The 18,825-nt window shown below is 48.5% G+C and overlaps 2 protein-coding genes across 4 annotated transcripts; one reads left to right on the top strand and one right to left on the bottom strand.

Annotated features, from left to right (window-relative positions):
• Positions 1 to 269: 269 nt before the first annotated feature.
• Positions 270 to 3,241, bottom strand: LOC136517633 (uncharacterized). The gene is made up of 4 exons (XM_066511255.1): positions 2,911 to 3,241; positions 2,677 to 2,781; positions 697 to 834; positions 270 to 612 (listed from the first exon to the last, which is right to left on the bottom strand). The coding sequence occupies exons 1-4, from the start codon at positions 3,139 to 3,141 to the stop codon at positions 571 to 573; spliced, it is 516 nt and encodes a 171-aa protein (XP_066367352.1). The 5' UTR covers positions 3,142 to 3,241; the 3' UTR covers positions 270 to 570.
• A 9,875-nt stretch (positions 3,242 to 13,116) lies between these two features.
• Positions 13,117 to 17,974, top strand: LOC136516828 (O-fucosyltransferase 19-like). 3 transcript variants are annotated; one of them, XR_010774128.1, is made up of 9 exons: positions 13,119 to 13,983; positions 15,447 to 15,519; positions 15,608 to 15,678; positions 15,758 to 15,846; positions 15,944 to 16,076; positions 16,205 to 16,434; positions 16,537 to 17,013; positions 17,181 to 17,743; positions 17,820 to 17,971. XR_010774128.1 is itself a non-coding variant. In XM_066510319.1 (8 exons), the coding sequence occupies exons 1-8, from the start codon at positions 13,408 to 13,410 to the stop codon at positions 17,383 to 17,385; spliced, it is 1,851 nt and encodes a 616-aa protein (XP_066366416.1). In that variant the 5' UTR covers positions 13,117 to 13,407; the 3' UTR covers positions 17,386 to 17,974. The 3 variants fall into 3 exon arrangements, 2 of the variants coding, with proteins under 2 accessions (XP_066366416.1, XP_066366415.1); XM_066510319.1 differs by having other exon boundaries at positions 13,117 to 13,983; positions 15,592 to 15,678; positions 15,777 to 15,846; positions 17,181 to 17,974; XM_066510318.1 differs by having other exon boundaries at positions 17,181 to 17,973.
• The last annotated feature ends 851 nt before the right edge of the window (positions 17,975 to 18,825 follow it).

The raw sequence follows: 18,825 nt of genomic DNA, 5'->3' as shown, positions 1-18,825 counted from the left end.
TAATGTGCCCATTAAGCCATCCTAGGAGCTGTAACCTAGGAGCTGATGGCTGTTGAACGGGCCATTTCATGCTCATAGTCTGATAGTGTGGATGGGCCTGGCGGTCGAAGGCTCAATCGACGACAATTCTGGTGGGACTGGCCGGCCCGCACTAGGTCCCACGGCCCTCTTGCCAGGAGCCAACTGATCCTATATTACACAGACGCATCATCTTGCACAAAGATTCATATCAGGACGGGGCACACGGCGCACCTGGCCATCAATCAAAGTACCAAACTACTCACATAGTCACATTCATTCAGGGTCTGTAGTTCATTGTCAACACTCAAAACAGTAGTGTACAGGTACAGCAAGGCACCGGTACACATTCTTCGTTCAAATAGTGACATCTCGTCTCAAACATGTGCGCCCAGCAATATGATTTCCTGCCAGTACCTCTAGAGTGTCGAGTCTCGACCTCTGCTCGTCCTCCACTACACTACTATCAGTCTATCACACAGAAGCAGTGCATTTTATTATCTTTGAAAAGATAGATAAGCAATTCACAGCACTTGAAGGAGGAAAGTCCGGTCAGGAGTCGCTCCTGCTGGGCTTGTTTGAAGCAGGGATGACCTGCAAAATTAAAAGGACAGTTAGAAATCACAAGATGTAGCTTGTTGCTGACCTGCTCGCTGATGTTTTGGTTGGTAGCCATACCGTCTCAGAAGATGGTATCCAATCATTTGTTGCAGGATTGCTCGTGCAGCGGACAAGGCTGGCAGATGAGTACCCGTTAGTCGTCGCGCTGAAGACGCTACCATTGGGTCTCTCCACTTTGATAAAGCCTGTGCCAGTCTGCAAACAAATGTAACTGAGTTGAACATATCCCCAGAACGATGCTACAGAGGGCAAACTGTGACGAAATGATACTAAATTAGAATGCAAGACTAAATTGTCCTCGTTAGGACTGTCTAGAACTGCCAAGACAGGAAAAAAAATCATGCATATTACTCTTGGTCTGGTAATACCAAGCACCAAGAAAGGCCAAGATATCGAAACCTCTGAGTTCATAGTAAGTACCTAATGCTCATTTCGTTATCAAAGTTCCTCTATGCGAGCAGCTGTAATTTCTTTTCACGATATGCAAGCAGCTGTAATTTCTTTTCCGCGATATGCAAGCAGCTGTATCATTTTGTTATCTCAGTTCCCCCTAAAACCATACTAGTACTAGAACTTAAGCCATAAAGAAATTGATGACCAAACGCTGATATGTGTCACATATGTCATTCCACTAATACTCATAAAGCAAGTCTGACTATGCTAAAGATAGGAGAATGCAACTGTTGTCCTTATCACTATTGGAAAAATAGGTGTTGAGGAACAATTGAACAAACACGTTGATAACTAGTAACCTACAGTTCTAAGGTTCCAAAATTAATTATCTTCCTCATTAGTAAAACCATGTTACCCATGCATATCAGAAATAACCAATGTGGAGACTCAAGGTTCGACCATTGGCTTACTATACAGCTTCTTGGTTTCACATACTGCATTTAACATTAAGAAAATGTTCTTTGCACTCCTATTCTGAAACTCTTCTGGCAACGAAATACTAGCCATGCTCGTGTTATTAATTTCAAAAAGCAATCTTCAGAACCCATCAAATTTTGCGATTAACACACACTCCATGCATTCTAATTCTAGTTCACTATGGCTTTGTCCTAAGTCAAACTTCTCTAACCTCGAACAACTTCATACAAAAATGCACCAACATCTATAACATCAAATTTGTTTCATTAAATTTTCCTTGAAAAAAGATGTTTTGATAGTGCATTTATTTGAATTTGTAGATGTTAACACATTTTTCTTAAAACTTAGTCAAAGTCAGAGAAGTTTGACTTAAGACATTGGACAAAGCCAAAGTGAACTATAATTTGGAATGAAGGGAGTACTTAACATGTTAAAGATAACCTGATTTCCAGATTCATTTGGCAACCTAATCCATAGCACTTTCCAAGGAAACAGCTACTGACTCTAGTAGCAAGCGTGCTAAAAGAGGACTGGAAAACTAGTAAAATGGTAGTTGACTCTTGGTTCTCTGGCTACCGCGCTCATTTCTGCAAGCAAATTCAAAAATATTAAATCTTTTTTCAGTGAAAATTCTATGATCGATGTTGATCAAGGCGCTCTTGTGTGAACAAACACTTAATTCTTGGAAGCAGTTATGATTGGAGGATTGCAATCAAGAGTTCAAAAGCTATCTCACACTAGACAGCAGATGTAATTAACATGGAAAGATCAAAGAAAGGACAATAAGTAACTATGGATGGATTGATTACCCTCAGAAGGATCCAGAATAACATGGAATTATAACTTACACAAATCCTTAAACAGCACCTACAAAATTGGCCAACTTACTGGCAGCTTCCTGATAACAGCAGCATGGCGTATCTTTTTCTTAAGATAATGGAAAAAAAAGTTCTGCCATTTTGCATATGCCGATAAATTCGAAATTACAACATCAATATTATGAATAACAATTCCTCAAAAAAATATTATGAATAACAAGGAGAGAAACAAAAGTGGCATATATTAGCCACAAATCCTATCACAGCAGCATGACACATCAACTATTTGTAAATTTTGTAGACAACTTTTTCCTTGAAGAGTGCACACACAGGTATACTCAAAGCTTACCGTGTGATGCTGCTTGTCGATGCCTATGAGTCCATCGTAGTACCGCGTCTCCACATACTCCTCCTCGCCGTCCACATCCCCTGCTCCTCCGTCCAACACCAGTTTCTACACACGACAAGGCATCACGCTCACTCCGACCGATCGATTTCCACAGTCAAACACGAAGCAAAAACTCCAGTGCTACTGTGCTAGGAAGGTGGGAAAAAAAGAGAGGCAGAGCTCTGAGTCTCTGACCTGGGGCTTCGCCTCGAGGTCGCGCAGCTTGCGGAGCTCCGGCAAGTCGTGGTCCCCGGCATCGACGGCGGCGGGCTCCGCGCAGGTGTCCACTGACGGGTCGCTGCGCGGCGGCTTGGCCGGTCGCCTCGGCGCGACGCTGTCGAAGTAGCCCCGAACCTCGGCCTCCACCCGCGCCGCCTCCTCGGGTGGCAGGTGCGGGTCGCTGCGCGCCGGCCGCGTCGTCGCCATGGCGGCCTCTTCGTTTCCCTCCTCGGCTCTCGGCTTTGGCTCTGGCTCTGGCTCTGGCTCGGTCGAAGAGGCAGGGTGTGGGTTGGTGATCCGGTGGCGAACCAAACTACAGCACCAGGCCGACGACGCTGTCTATGGGCGGTTGACACGCGCGGTTTCGGGACGGGGACGGGGACGCGGAGGGCGGTTTTGCGGTGCCACTGACAGCGCGGGACCCACGGCAGGGCAGCTGGCGACGCCGACGTGCCGTGATGGTGGCGTTTGATTGCGAAAGCGATGAGGTGGTGGATGGATCAGCAGCTGGTTTGCTACGTCGTATTTGGCTTTCTCTCGTACCCCTCAACTACCAGCCTAAATGAACAGAGCATAGGTTATCTAGATGGGGATCCGTCGTAGCTGTCGCCCAAAACTCATGACTTTGATGGCGACACTGCACGACGGATGGTTCTCGAGCTCACGAGGTTGCGAGTGCGAGCCAAAGCCATAGCAGGACATGGCAACTTGTAGATCACAGAGAGGAAAACAAGGATCAACCAAAACATTTTCAGAATTGTGGAAATTGGAATATGAAATTCTGTGGTTGGATTTTCGAGTCACTGTGCTATGACTTCAGATATAACATTATAACATTTGTAATTAAAAACGTAAAATGCATATAAATTAAAAAAAATCAACGCCTAAAGCGAGTGGATTTCCAGCCTCTGGTAGACAAAGCGGTCAACAAGCTCACTCTTTGGAGCGGACGCCAAATTAACCCAGCAGATCGCTTGACTTTGATTAAAGCAGTCCTTACCTCGCAAACAGTCTACTTCCTCACATCCCTTCGTGCTCCAAAAGAGATAATCAAGGACATCGATCGGCAGAGGAAAAAATTCCTATGGGTAGGCACTGAGACGCTAACGGGAGGAAAGTGCAAGGTCAATTGGCCGAGGTCGGCTAGACCCAAATGCTCTGGAGGCTTGGGCATCCTCCACTTTGGGAAATTTGCAAGGGCCCTAAGGTTGCGATGGTTGTGGCGACAATGGTCAGCAAGTACTGATGGCAGATTTGGGGATGAAACCCTATGTAATACGACTGACAAACTCTTTTTTGCGGTATCCACAACGCTGACAATTGGAGACAGGAAAAGAGCGTCCTTCTGGACAAGTGCATGGCTAGATGGCCAACGGCCATGTGACGTAGCGCCGCAACTCTTCTCCATTTCCAGAAGGAAAAACAGAACTCTGCGTCAGGCCCTCATTGATAATAACTAGATCCGCGACATCAACCTGCAGCATCAGAGTTTCTCTGCCCAACACTTAGCTGAGTACACACATCTACGACAAGAAACCAGGCGCATAATTCTAAGAACGGGCACGCCAGATAACCTTGCTTGGAAATTTGAGGAAAATGGCGAATACACAACATCCTCTGCTTACCATGCCCAGTTTATTGGCGCAACCAACAACTTTGAAGCACTCATCTGGAAACCTTGGGCACCGCCTAAATGTAAATTCTTTAGTTGGCTTGCGATTTAGAACCGAGTTTGGACCGCCGACAGATTAGAAGCACACTATGTCGGCTTCATGTGGAGACAGGCCTACATCTTTTCAGGGATTGCAGGTTCACGAAGCGCCTCTCGAAGGAAATCGTCACCTGGACTCAAAACTCCAACTTACACCCAAGTGCATGGCCACCTAGTGAGACGCTTGAGAAGTGGTGGACAGCGATGTCAAATGCGTTGGGTACGAGTAGGAAAGGCCTACGATCGCTCATCATACTAGTTTGCTGGGAAATCTGGAAAGAAAGAAATGCGAGAGTTTTTTAGCACACAGAGTCCACAAAATTTTTTGGTACTTCAGAAAATCAAAAACGAGGCAAAGCTGTGGATCTTGGCAGGAGCGAAGCACCTCTCTATATTCATCCGACAACCACTTCCCTAGTTTTGATCTGTCTTTTTTTTGGAGGTGTCCCTCCCGTTTTTTACTAGCTGTGGAGTGCTTGGTTTGTGTGTTGCCGATGTACAGAGCCAATTTGGCTGAGGGTGTACCGTACCTATGTGGGCGATCTCTTCTTTTTAATATAGCAGGTAACTCTCCCGCTAGTTCGTTTCGAGAAAAAAAAAATCTTTATGCGGAGCCGCTACAGCTAGAGCAAGGCTAAGAGCAACTCCAACGGCTCGGCTATTATTGTTTTAGAGGCTATTTTAGAATTTGTATAGTAAAAAGTAGGCTCCAATAGATATACTAGCTGATTTTGTAAAATAAAAAGCTGGCTACCCCTTGATTTTAGGTGGCTATATAAAGCCAACCATGGACGCTGAAATAGCAAGGCTGCTGCAGACGTCTTCTTTTTTGAAGAGTTTTCTATTTTACAAAATGATTAAACTATAAAATTTGGCCAGTAATTTTAGCCAAATTGTTAGAGTTGCTCTAAAAGAAAAAAGAGAGGCTTTGATCAAAATGGTCCGTGGTCCGTAAGACCGCAATATGGGCTGAGCCCAACAAACAACGAAAAGTTTTAAGCCCAGCCCATCACAGCCGTGATCGTACGATCCGTATCCGTATAGAACGGCCAATGTATTTTTACAGGGCCTCTCAAATAAAATTATTTTTATTTCCCTAAAAAAGTATGTTTGCAGGAAAGGACTCATTTATACTTCATATTATACACAAAACTTGTCCCCAAATTTTTATTTTTGAATCAGGATGACGATTATTCGCCGCTACTCCTATATGAAACGTGCACGATTCAGTTGGGCTCAGGGAGAAAAAAATAGCAAAGGATTTTTTTTCTCCCAAAAAGAGGCCTTGTACGGTGTGCGAGGCATCATCGCCAAGGCTACCCGTGGGATTCCGGCGGCAAGGCCGGCGGCGAACCGGGCTCATGTCGTGGTATGGACTTGGGGTCTTGGACTCTTGGTTGGGCACTTGGGAGTTGGGAGAGCATGCACCATCCAAACCACCTCGACCTCGAATGGGCGGCGCTCCCTCTGCTTCCGCTCGGGCAATGTAAATTTGTCATTTGTGGAACGATAATGATCTGGCGAGGGCGTCCATCCGTTCGGACGCGTCTCTGTGGGCCTACGGAGCTACCTGGTCTGCTCCCCGCCATGGCCCATCTATAAAAATGAATGACGCATTTCTCTTCCTTCCAGCCGACTCCGCTCCTCTCCATCGCGTGCGGCCGGTCCTTTCCATCCCCTCCATCCCATGCGTCGCTCGCCCCGTCCATGGCCGGCAGCGGCCCGCTCCTCTCCATCGCGTGCGCCGTCAGCTCCCTCCCTAGCCAACGGCAGCGCCCTCACCCACCCCGGCGTCCTCCTCCCCCACCCTGGAGGCTTCTTTCCCCACACCGACAGCTCCTTCACCCACCCCGCCGTCCTCCTCCCCCCCCACCCCGATGGCTCCTTCCCCCACTCAGCGTCCTCCTTCCCCACCTTAGCGGCACCCCTCCCCACAATGCCCGCAGATCTGGCGGCCATGGCGCTCCCCGCGCCAGGCTCTCTCTCTCCCCCTATGTTGCAATTGTATGTTTCAATAGACGTTTCAGAAGTATGTTGCAGTTGAATCATATGGATGTTGCAAAAGTGGATGTTGCAATTGTTTTCGAAGGCATGTTGCAAGCGTATGTTTCTGAGCGTTTCAGATGTTTTCATAGGCATGTTGCAAGCGTATGTTTTGAGTGTTACAAATGTTTTCAGGGGTATGTTTCATCTGTGTTTTCCGGACGCATGTTACAAGTGTGTTTATCTAGATGTTGCATATGTTTCACACATACATTGCATGTGTTTTATTTGGATGTTGTGTATGGTTACAATGGTTTTCAATTGTGTTTTAGGTGTTTTTTTCAAGTGTTTTAGAAGCATGTTTTAATTGTTTCAATTGCCTTCAAACGTATGTTGCAACTGTTGTATTTGGATGTTTGAAAAGTAGATCGGGTGTTGCATCTCTCCTCACCACCTTCTCCTACATCGTCTCTCCCAGAGCCGGCAGGGCATCCATACGACACCGCGGCCAGGTCCTTCTGAATTGGAGGGGCCGCGCGCCCTTCCCTTCCCCTCTTGTCGCTCGGGCGGCACGTGCCCCACGTGCAGCGCAAAACGGGTGTGGCGCTGTAGGGTCTACGGTGGGGGGCTTGCAGAGGGAGGGCGCCTGAGATGGCAACGCGGTGGTGGGATGGGGTGTGGAGGAGATAGGCTGCAGATGGGGACGCGCGCACGCTTGCTGGCGCGGTTTCCGTACGTGAGTGCCGGAGCGTCCGAACGCGTCCTGGTGCCAGACGTCCGGGTGTTAGGCGTACCGTAAAACTGTATGAAACCAACAAACTAGAATTATGCATTTATGCTGAAGCTGACACTTTACCTGAACTGTTTGGTAGCGCTTATGCATTCAAAGGAATTAAGGAAACAAGGACGCTTGATGGCATTACGGTAACCTCACGGTTCAGAGATTCACTAAGCCACCTGTAACCTGTACTATTCATGAGAACAATACTTGATTGTATCACCTGCGCAAAGACGTCTGAAGATGCCGGTTGGTACCAAGTTCAAACCAGCACAGATGACAGATACATGTCATGTCTACAAGACATTAGCCCATGGCATAAAATGGATCACATAGTCCTCTGTGTACATGTGAAGATGCCGGTAGGTGCAAGGTAGAAACCAGGACGGATGTATATCATGTCTACATGACACCTCCACTCCATTAGTACCCATCAGGAATTAAACTGGCTATTCAACCCCTGATCCATCATTCCAGAATGAACGTCGCTGTGCTCTGATAGCAACACCCAGTGACAAGTCAGAGACGGGAACCTAGACGCTCAGTAGCCGGCCAAAGCCTAGACGCTCCGTGCTCCGCTCAAATCATGCACGTTTGCAGTTGGCTGGCTGGCGAAATGCCGTGGGCCGTGGGACGCATGTCGCGGTCGTGCCGTGCGTACTAACACCAAGCGGTGTCTAACGACGGAAAACATGTATGCAACCTTTCGGTTCAGACAGTCCATGCCTCGCCTCGGCATCTCCGGCTGAGCGCGCGCGGAAACTGGAAAGGCATCATCCGGCATGGCGTCCTGGCTGGTGCATGCTGCTGCATAGTGGAATGAGTCCTGCTGAAATCACCTCATCACTCATACCATGCCAATCATGGATGGCAGGGGCGCGGATCACAAGATTGCATTGGCCGGTTCCTCACCATTCTACGCGAACTGACGCGTGTGGAGTATGGACGGGAGACCGGACGCGCGCATGATCCAGCTGGGGCCAGGAAAAGCCCGCGTCGACGAAGAGTTTGCTGGACAGTGGACTAGTACTCGTCAGTGGTGGTGTCTTTTCTCGCTGGCAGTTAAGCTCACTGAATTATTATTAGGCGCCAGCCGCCGTGTTGATGCTCCACTGATGCGCGCTTCAGTGATGCTAAATTCATGGCAAGTGACATCAATTCGTTGCCCAGGACCAGTCTGACTCTGAGCTCAGAGTAATGTGATGAGCAGATGTCAACATCAGGGGGGCATGTATGAGATGAGATGAGATCCTCGTCGATCCGCTAATGCTCTTTTGCGTGATCATTCCTTGTCGCACTCACCTTACGTGATCAAGCGAACACGGTTGACGCAAACACATCGAAGAGCTTTTCTACCCTTCACCTCTGGTACGTGGCTCTGCGAAAGCCGTATTATTAGAAAATACTCCCTCCGTCCATAAATCTCCATCGTCCGATAAAAAAAATTCCAAGAGTCTCCGTCGTATTAGACAGAGACCATGGGTTTCGCTAGTCCCGTGCGCCCGAGATGCCTCGTACAGTGGTATCATTTTATTTCCTTTTGCTACGGAGGGCCCCTAACATCCACCTACTAGACTACTGTTTTTTTCCTCGTAAAACCGAATACACATACTGTATATGACTACGTTTGAGCCTGTAAAGTAAAGGGTGAAGTTCAAAGTCTTTCATAAAAAAAAGGTGAAGTTCAAAGTCATTTTTGTCAGATTAGTGTATGGCACATCTCTGCATGACACAAGTAAGGCACCACACCAACTGCTACTTCCAGGGTCCATTTTGTTTAGGAGCAACGTGATTAATCGATAATCTTGTTTGAGAGGCTAGACGCCCAGAGTAAGCCGTGGTGCATTGCACACTAGGCAAAGTGGGTGTTTCCTGGCGAGCGTGTATTTTTCATTTGCTTTCTTTCTCACGAAGGGTGGTGGGTGTGTGTCAGCTATCAGGGCATAATAAACTGCAGAAAAAATGAGAGAACCAGAGATGCAGTTTGCGTCGTGCCCTGCTTTAGCTGCGGCACGCGACCCGTGTGGCCGGAAACCGACCTGTGGCCCGACAGAGAGCGACCCCCACGGTACTCTAGCCTTGACCAGACCCAGAACCCGCCACCTTACCAGTTTCTTCATTTGGGAGTAGGTATCACATCATTTAGGCTTTAATAAAGGATTCCATGCGACTGTGGCTGTATGGCACATGCTTAGTATGAAAAATTATGATCGGGACGCTAAGACCTCTTTGAAACATAGAATTCATAGAGAAATTTTGTAGGATTGTAAGTTTATAGGAATTTTGTCTTTATGATCCTTTGAAACACAGGATTAACCATCCTGAATTCCTACAAAATTCTTATGAAAATGGCTCAATCCGTAGGAATTTTGGAGGATCCAACCTCTTGAAAACTTTTCTTTGTGTATATCTCTCTTCTAATTCATGTAGTTTTTCCTCTGCTTTATCCAAACGCTCTATTAGAAACCTCCATGTATTTTCAATTCATGTAGGATTATAGGCGACGTGCAACAAAAGTTCTACACTTTTCTCATTACTATGTTTCAGATATCGTACGTTCCAAATATATGGATGCTTATTTCTGTGTCCCTCCTACAAAATTTTGCTAGAAAACACGTGCATGCATCTTCTAAGCATGTCTTCAACAACCTTTTGCATTATAATACTAAATATATAATTACAATTATATAATAATAATAAGACCAGAACTTAATAGTTTAGACTTACCTTGTACGATGATCAATTAGGCAGTGTTTGGCACTAGCTCCGGCTCTGCACTGTGCAGCCCTGCGCTGGCATGTAGCAAGGAGTCGGCTCCATCTCCCGCAAAAATCAACGCGCAGAGGGGAGGAGCCGGAGGAGCCACGGACTTGGGGCTCCGGCGGCTTCTCCATAGTACTGTTATAGTGCTATAGTATCCGGAGCCAGAGCCACCGAAGCCCTCTGATACTATGGGCTTGTTTGGCAGGGCTCCTCTCCGGCTTCGGCTCCGGCTCCTCCAGAGGAGCCCTGCCAAACGTTTTCTTGGAGAAGCCGTTTTTCAGTAAAAAACAGAGGAGCCAGAGCCGTTTTGGAGGAGCCACAATTTGTGGCTCCTCCAAAACGGCTCCGGCTCCTCCGGAGGAGCCCCTCGGGAGGAGCCGTGCCAAACAAGCCCTATGTGTCCGACTTCCCACTCGACTGTCCATCGAGATCAGGTTGGCACTATTAATGCAAGCTTTCAAGCCTCATATACCAGTACTCTGTCTCTCACGCCAACCTCCCTGAATCAACGTAGCTGCAGGCTGTGGCCCCGCGCCGCGGGAAACCATGCCATTGTCATATGTGAACACGAGTCACTGAGATTGATTCTACTCCATGCTAAATAATCAGCTTTTGAAAAATGTTATTTTTTTTGCAAATATGATTCGATCACTCGTTAGATTTTATATAGGGTAGGCACACACGCATTTAATATGTACAAATTATAATGAATCCTAAAGGCTAAAAGGCTCATTTAACTTGTGTTCTCTTTTAGCCGCCTAGTTGATGGAAGGTGGAACGTGCTATATAAGTTAGTACCATATTGTAAGTTAACATATGAAGATTGATTTTTTTCTGCATATATATATGGACCAAGCCTTGTAGAAAAGCTGTAAAAAAACTATATTAAAGGAGAGCCTCTAGGGTTAGGAATCTCCACAATAATAATTAGGAGGGGGGTGTCTGAATTCCAGGACTAAACTCTAGTCCCTGTCACATCCGATGTTTAGATGCCAACTAGTATGACTAAACATGAGTTAATTATAAAACTAATTGCATAAGTTGTGGCTAATTCGCGAGACAAATCTATTAAGCCTAATTAATCCATAGATTATTTTCCCCTTCTCGGTGTTGTGTTAGTTCATCCTACATCGTCTGATGCATGAATCATCTTTGCACCAAGTTGCTCCACTACATCAACTAAGATTGACATCGACAAGGCTTGATCGGACCGAGTAACAACGATGTCGGTGCTACTGGTACCGATCTTGCTCAAAGGTAATATTGTGTCATGAATTATTTTGTTTGTTTATTTACATATATAATAAGTTTTAAAACTAGCATGCTAAGTATGCGCGTATGTTACCGCATATTTATATTTTTGAAATTTAATTTTGCAACTCCCATAATATTCCGACATCGCTTTTTGTCGGGCATCCGGCACCGGTCGATGAGCTGGAGCGGTTCGAGTTCGATGGATCAGACAGAACAAAGATAGCGTCGGCGGCGCCGTACGTGATGGCGAGCCCAGTGAATATGCCGGATACTGCCACTCGCGACGGGTCAGCAGCGTAAGAATTCCATGGCTCGCCGCGTGGAACGCAGACGAGAGGATATTATACCTCGTGTCGTGCTCGCGGCGTGCTTGGCTCAACTTCAACCGAGCAGCAGCCATCCATGGCCGTCCTCGTCCATACGCGAACCGCAAGCTTGTCTCGGTTTCCTTCTTTATCAGCCCGTTTGCATTATTGGGCGCTTCGTTCGCACAACCGCACGACGGTATTGGGTGTCTCTTGCGCGTACGCAGTACGAAGCGCGGCGCCCATAAGGAGCTAGAGCTATAGCAATGGGAAACACGTACGCAGTCTCGTTAAGTAGCTAAGCTCCACGCCGTGGTCCATTGGCACGATCGAACCAAACTTCAGTAGCTTGCATTGTCCTTTTCCTTGTGATCAAAAGGTGACAAAAAGGAAGCCTCTCATATGTAGAGCATCACTAGCTGGGTTCACGAATCAAGTGCGTGGCCCATGGCGATCGTACGTACGTGTTACGTGTCCATGCCTCGGATTAATTGAAGCTCGTGCACTAGCGTTTATTCCGCGCGTGAGGATGATATATATAAACTTTTGCGGAACATTTCAGAGAGGCCGGCCATGTTCAGGTTCAGCACCGGATTTGTTGCAGCCCGACGAATCCATGGGCATGAGCACAACTCCCTCTTGTCTTATATCATCGACCCTTCGTCGTCGAGCAACGGTACACGGGTGCGGAACAAATGAGCCTGACCATGGCAATTGCCAAGTTGCCAACCGGCCCAACCCGTGCTTGCCCTTGTGTGCTTCCGAAAGCACGTGGTGCGCCTAACCTCTTTTCTGTTTCCACCCGGTCGGGGCGGATCTGGAGTGAAGCAGCACAAGCATCCCCCAGTCTTGGTAATAACTGCCCCAACACTGGTCGATCGCGACCGCGGCGAAAGGGACTGAGCTAGACCGTGTAAGTTCACAAGCATAAACGGATACAGGTCACATGGAAACTTTCTACAGTTCGTTTTTGTGTTTCGGACAAACGCAATAGGAGTTCGATCTCCACACTCGGGAGTCGCTTTCCGTACGTAAAGGTGCTTGTCCGAGTCATCCGATCGATCGAAGGACCAGCACCAGCTGCCTATACTCCAGCTCCAGCTGCTTAGCTCTTGTTCCGGCAGAACGCCGGGGACGTGGTGGTCGATCGGGTCCGTCCGTTGTCCCGATCGAGCGACCACATCATGTCGATCCTTTTTCGTATCCGTGTCGTACACGAATGACATGATGGAAGCCAGAACGCACGCGACGTGCGGCGAGGCAGTCACGAACTCACGCCGACGCCGACTCGCATACGGAGCGCTGCACTGTCCGCGCAGGCCTAAAAACAACCGACGGATCGGATCCCCCCTTGCGCGGTCGCTACGTTCCTGAATCCCGACGAAGTGTGACGGCCTCGGGCGACTTCGGAGTGCAGACACCTCCTCGCTCGCGCGCGGGCGCGGCGGTTGCCAAGGGCAGGCAGACTGTGCTGAGACAGAGACCGAGCGGGCAGGGCAGTGCGATCGCGAACCAAACCACCACCGGTTTCAGTTGCTATTTCCCGGCCTTTTCTCCCCTTCACTCACTAACCTTACCTTGCCTCTAGTCTCCCGCCGCGGGGTTCCTATTCTTAGCCTGACGCGCCTAGCGACGGGCGCGCCCGCGCGGTTAAGCGAGCCCGGGACGCACACGGTTCCATGGCCGCGGCCTCGACGACGACGTCCTCGGCAACCACCACCTGCTCTTCCTCGTCCACCACCACCAGCCCCGGCCCACACCGCAGGCGCCAGCCCAACGACATCGAGCGCGACGACGACTCCTCCTGCTCCTGCTCCTGCTGCGGCACCGGCGGAGGCGGCGCCGACCACCACTTCCTCCACCACGCCTGCGAGCACGACGACGCCGAGTGCAGCGGCCTCCACGGGCACGGTGCCGGCGCCGCCGCCACGCCCTGCGGCAGCGGGACGAGGGCGCTGCTGTTGGCGCGGAGGAAACGAGCGGCGTGGGCCGTCGCGGCAGCAGGCGCGGCGCCGCCCGGGCGGACGGCCTGGATGAGGGGCATCGTGCTCTGCCTCCTCGGCCTCGTCGCGGTCATCGGGTTCCTGGGCTCGCACCGGGGTGGCGGCGGACGACGCGGGGCCACAGGCGGCGATGGCGCCGACGACGGCGGCGGCAGGCTCTTGCACAGGGTGGAGGTGGCCGCCGACGCCGACGTCATGGAGTGGACGGAGGAGAACTTGACGGCCCTCGCGCGCCGCTCGCCTGAGCCGCCGGTGAGTACGTGCGCACCTCCCTCGCTGTGTGCCGTTGATCGCTCGCTCGCCGCCCGCCGACTAGTTTTATTACACCGATCATGCATCAGGCCATGTCAACTTGTACCACGCGCGCACCCGTTTTCTCTTTGGGCAATAACCACTCGTGCACGTACTCGAAATTTGAAAAGTGGCCATTAATTGATGCATTACATGCTCCATTTGTGCACCGAAAATAATCAAATTCGGACTTTGATTCGCTGGTTCGTCGGAGTTTCACGGTTCCCATTTTGGGACGTACGGAGTATCATAATTCGTCGCTGTTGAAATCAGCTTCAGGCATCCCAATAAGTCAAGATTGGCCTAAAACCAGAAATACGAAAAAGATGAGTGCCCTTTTTTTTTGTGGGTGGGTGGGTGGGTGGGGGGCATGAAACAGCCATTCCACGTCAAAAATGCCTATAAAAATTGGTAATTCAAGAAAACGTGGTCCAAAGTGTTTAATTTTTGCGAGAAATGTGAAACATGGTAAATCTCGCAATGTGAAACATGGTAAAATCTAAACAGAAAGCACAACTGCTTGACAGCTTGAGAGAAATGATAAAGGGAGACGTTTCTTCCATTCTCCATTCTCTGAAAAAGAGAGGAGCTTTTGGATCACTGCTCGTCGCGGTATGGAGTATTCATATGGGAGAAAATGATTGGTGATAAGGACAACGATTCATTCCACCAGTATTTGTTGCTAGCGTGAGTCACTGGAACCACAAGAACACGCGGTACATGACGTGAGTTCCAGAGTTCAGGAGCAAGGCAGCTGTTTATCTCTGTGCTTTTGTGTTTTCTTGAAAATGGTTTTCGTTTTTTTAGCTATTGAGGTCCAGTTGTACCTGAAAAAGAAATGTTTAGAGCGCATTGGGTTGGTGTCATCGAGGTTGCTTTCCATTGTAATTGACAAACTTTCAAGTAAGAAAACAAAGAAGGGCTAAGCGGATAAGTAACAGATATTTTAGCCAACTCCATTTAATTTCTTATTTTAAGAAAAGAATTATTCCTAACCTTCCACTAAAAGTTTTGTGGAATTTGTTATTTTGCCATGTTAAACAGCTATCACGGCATCCTTAAAAATTCAGCGTGCTGATAATTTTGGGAAATCAGAATTTGCAATATTATACATAACATCATCGTGGAAAGATGAATTAAAATCCAATGAGGCCCCAAGGTGTGGCTTTGCAATACTCGTCTTGTAAAGTGGTGACTTAATTTGGTAGGGACAACAAGCTTCAGTTCAGGAAAGTTTTGGTACCCTGCCAGAGTCCGCCAGAAAGCTATCTAGTGTTCATATTCAGCCAAAAATTCACATGCACGATTCATAAAAGCAAGGCATTCATTCAGATTCCATGCCATGCTCACCTTGACTTCACTTTATGTTATAATAAGAACTAGATGTGCTTGATGTACTGATGTTCCCTTTCGAACACGGACAGATACCTGAGATATGGATGAAACCAGACAATGAGGGTTACAGCCAGTGCATTGAACGGCCGAAGAATCACCGCAGTAATTTCCTCTGGTCCACCTTTTGCTTTGTTTCCTTTCAGATTCAGATTCAGCTACATTTTCCTTAATCAGGACATGCTTACTTCAGGGAAAAACAATGCAACTGTCGGTTACCTGATTGTCGATGCAAACGGTGGCCTGAACCAGATGAGAATGGGAGTATGTATATATTTGTGCTAATGTCATGGCAATGTCTTTCAGCTAACTCTCATTAATTCCTTCACAATTATTCTTACAGATAAGTGATATGGTTGCAGTGGCGAAGATCATGAACGCATCGCTGGTGATCCCTACTCTGGATCATCAGTCATTCTGGACTGACCCAAGGTCAGTAACTCTATCTAGCTGCTCTGAATCAACCTGGAGAAGAAACTGCAAGTAGTAATCAGACTGACGATTAGTATTTTTGACGATATATATATAGCGATTTCAAAGACATATTCGACGTCGATCACTTCAAGGAATCGCTGAAGGAAGACACTGTGATCGTCGATTCCCTCCCACCAGATTACAGAAGGGTGAAGCCGTACGTGAGAGCACCCACCTCCTGGTCCAGGGTACGAGTCAACAACTTGTTGGTTCTACTGGATTGCATTGCAGCAGCTTAGAGAAAATTTCAGGCGTGTGATGAGTAAGAATAACTGAATACTGAATAGGCTGATGGATCGTCAGCTCCGTTTTCCAGGCTTCCTTCTACAGAGACTTTTCGAAAATCCTGAGGAAGTTCAAAGTGGTGAGGTTTACGCACACGGATTCGCGGATCGTGAACAACGGCCTCACTCCTTCTCTGCAAAAACTCCGGTGCCGCGCGAATTACAAGGCGCTCCAGTACAGGAAGGAGATCGAAGAGCTCGGCAACACTCTGGTTGATCGGCTGAGGAATGGGTCCGAGCACTACATCGCGCTTCACTTGAGGTACGTTCAGTGATCGGCTGATCATGAGTTCTTTAATTTCCATCCATGGAAGAGATCATTATCTGCAGATCAATCAATGAATGAACTTCCATTAATCGTCAGATACGAGAAGGACATGCTGGCCTTCACCGGGTGCAACCACAACCTGACGCTGTGGGAGGCAGCGGAGTTGACGGACATGCGGTTCAAGGTGCGGCACTGGAAGGAGAAGGACATCAACAGCGAGGAGAAGCGGCTGCAGGGCGGGTGCCCCATGACGCCCCGCGAGGCGGCCGTGTTCCTCAAGGCCATGGGGTACCCCTCCACCACCAAGATCTACATCGTGGCCGGCGAGATCTACGGGGCGTACAGCCTGGACGCGCTCAAGGCCGAGTACCCCAACATCTACACGCACTACAGCCTCGCCACGGTGGACGAGCTGGAGCCGCTGGAAATGTACCAGAACAGGCTCGCCGCCGTGGACTACATCGTGGCCCTGCAGAGCGACGTGTTCGTGTACACGTACGACGGCAACATGGCAAGGGCCGTGCAAGGGCACAGGAGATTTGAAGGCTTCAGAAAAACCATAAACCCTGACAGGTCCGGCCTCCCGCCCCCCCCCCCCCCCCCCCCCCCCCCCCCCCCCCCCCCCGAAATAGTGTGGAATGCAGAAATTTGCTTGTTCCCGCAATCTCGCGAAATCTACACGCTTCAAAGACGACGTTGGAGATTCTAGAACCTGATGAAACATTTTCTTTTGTTTGTAGGCTGAAGTTTGTGGAGCTTATTGACAAGCTGGATGAAGGTTCTATGTCCTGGAGTGAGTTCCAGATTGTGGTGCGGAAGCACCATGAGAATAGACTCGGAGGTCCGTATGAGAGATTGCGTGGTGCAAGTCCAAGGCAGGAGGAATACTTCTACTCAAATCCGATCCCCGGGTGCCTCTGCAAAAGTGTTGAGAGGAGTAGATGATATGGATTTATCTGGATTCAATTGAAATTGTTCAGTCTTAGAAACACACCGACAGCTTCAGCAGCTGTAGCATGGATGGAGATGAACCTTCCTCCGCATGGCAGGGATCACCTCGGAGAGGGAGAGCTAGCAAACTGACTGATACTAGCAGTTTCGATTATTTTCCTAGGCTGACAGACAACACATGTAGCTGAGGTCTGGAGAGGGCATGGTGCAGAATGTGAGAAGTGCATTGTCAAAGAGTTGTAAACAAGCAAGGAATGCAGATGCAAGTAATAGGACGAGTCTGAATGGAAAAATGTTTCACGGTGACTGCTGTTTGTAGTTCTTGGTATTTCCGATTAATTCGGTTTAGAAGGTACCATACCTTTCGATGGATTCATCATTACCTCTTCTTCTTAAGAATAATGTATAATGCTCTGCTCTCTTTGTAGGCCTGTTGAACCAGATGTGTACATAGTAAAGAATGAACAACTGATAGTTTTGGAATAGTTTAGTTCTCACTTTCCCACGAAAAATCCATGTAATCCTATCTAAGAACCTGTTGACATATCACCATCAATTGCAAAGGCAACAGAATGTACAGCAGCAGAAAATATTCCCCAAATTTCACAAGAGTATACCACCTCAACCTCTTCTTCTTTTCTTCTTCCTCTAGTATACCACCTCCATTTTACCCAGATGCTCCGGTCGCTTATATCAGAGTCATTTAATCCCCACCACAAGCAATAATAGCCATGGTGACAGACGAGCAGCTAGCTATGCTCTCGGTTGCTTTGGAGTGCAAGCGGAAGACACACGAGGTGGTTCGTGAGTGCCTGGCCACGGTGCAGCGGGTGGAGAAATCCGCATCCACGTTGGCCGCTGCCACCGACGGACCGACCATTACCTCACCGGATCGGCCTCCGGCAAGCTGGCAACCATGACCACAGCATCCTCATTGGTTTCCTCAGCCTCTACGCTACCACCAGAAGGAACCATCACCAACCCTGTTGCTGTAACCGAGCTTTCTCTGATGGCGAACACGAAGTGTTCGATGCCAGGTTCCTACAATGCCACTCGCGTTCTGGTGTCTGCGGCAACATCCTCGGCACTGTCAACGGTTTCTTTGGAGTCCACTCCTTGCCAGGCAGTTGCTCGGATCATCCCCATCGCCACCATCGACTACCAGACTGTCACACGTTCCAGGTGTTTGACACCAGACAGTGACAAGCAAGAGGTTGCGTCCATTGACTCCACCAACCTACCTGTCATGATGGCTGCAAAAGTATTTGATGCTATGACATGCTCCAATGAAGCCAGTCCCCAGTCCACTACTTTTGGAATACTGCCTTCTAGATAGCAAGAGCAAAATGGTCAGTCGTACATGGTTACAGCAGCCACTATATTTGTCTGAGGAAATTGTTTTGCAGGATTGTCGCACACTTAGCAGAGCTAGGA

This window comes from Miscanthus floridulus, chromosome 17 (assembly GCF_019320115.1).
Source record: "Miscanthus floridulus cultivar M001 chromosome 17, ASM1932011v1, whole genome shotgun sequence".
NCBI classification, from domain to species: Eukaryota; Viridiplantae; Streptophyta; class Magnoliopsida; order Poales; family Poaceae; genus Miscanthus; species Miscanthus floridulus.
This window is presented reverse-complemented; position numbering and strand designations above follow the sequence as displayed.

What these genes read in the sequence shown, in the direction of transcription:
- LOC136517633 (XM_066511255.1), bottom strand. Translation starts at nt 3,141, where the DNA reads ATGGCGACGACGCGGCCGGCGCGCAGCGACCCGCACCTGCCACCCGAG. An exon ending in TCGACAAGCAGCATCACACG is followed by an intron (nt 835 to 2,676) that starts GTAAGCTTTGAG and finishes ATTTGTTTGCAG; the next exon opens with ACTGGCACAGGCTTTATCAA. An exon ending in GGATACCATCTTCTGAGACG is followed by an intron (nt 613 to 696) that starts GTATGGCTACCA and finishes TTAATTTTGCAG; the next exon opens with GTCATCCCTGCTTCAAACAA.
- LOC136516828 (XM_066510318.1), top strand. Translation starts at nt 13,408, where the DNA reads ATGGCCGCGGCCTCGACGACGACGTCCTCGGCAACCACCACCTGCTCT. An exon ending in CACCCACCTCCTGGTCCAGG is followed by an intron (nt 16,077 to 16,204) that starts GTACGAGTCAAC and finishes TCCGTTTTCCAG; the next exon opens with GCTTCCTTCTACAGAGACTT. An exon ending in TACATCGCGCTTCACTTGAG is followed by an intron (nt 16,435 to 16,536) that starts GTACGTTCAGTG and finishes ATTAATCGTCAG; the next exon opens with ATACGAGAAGGACATGCTGG.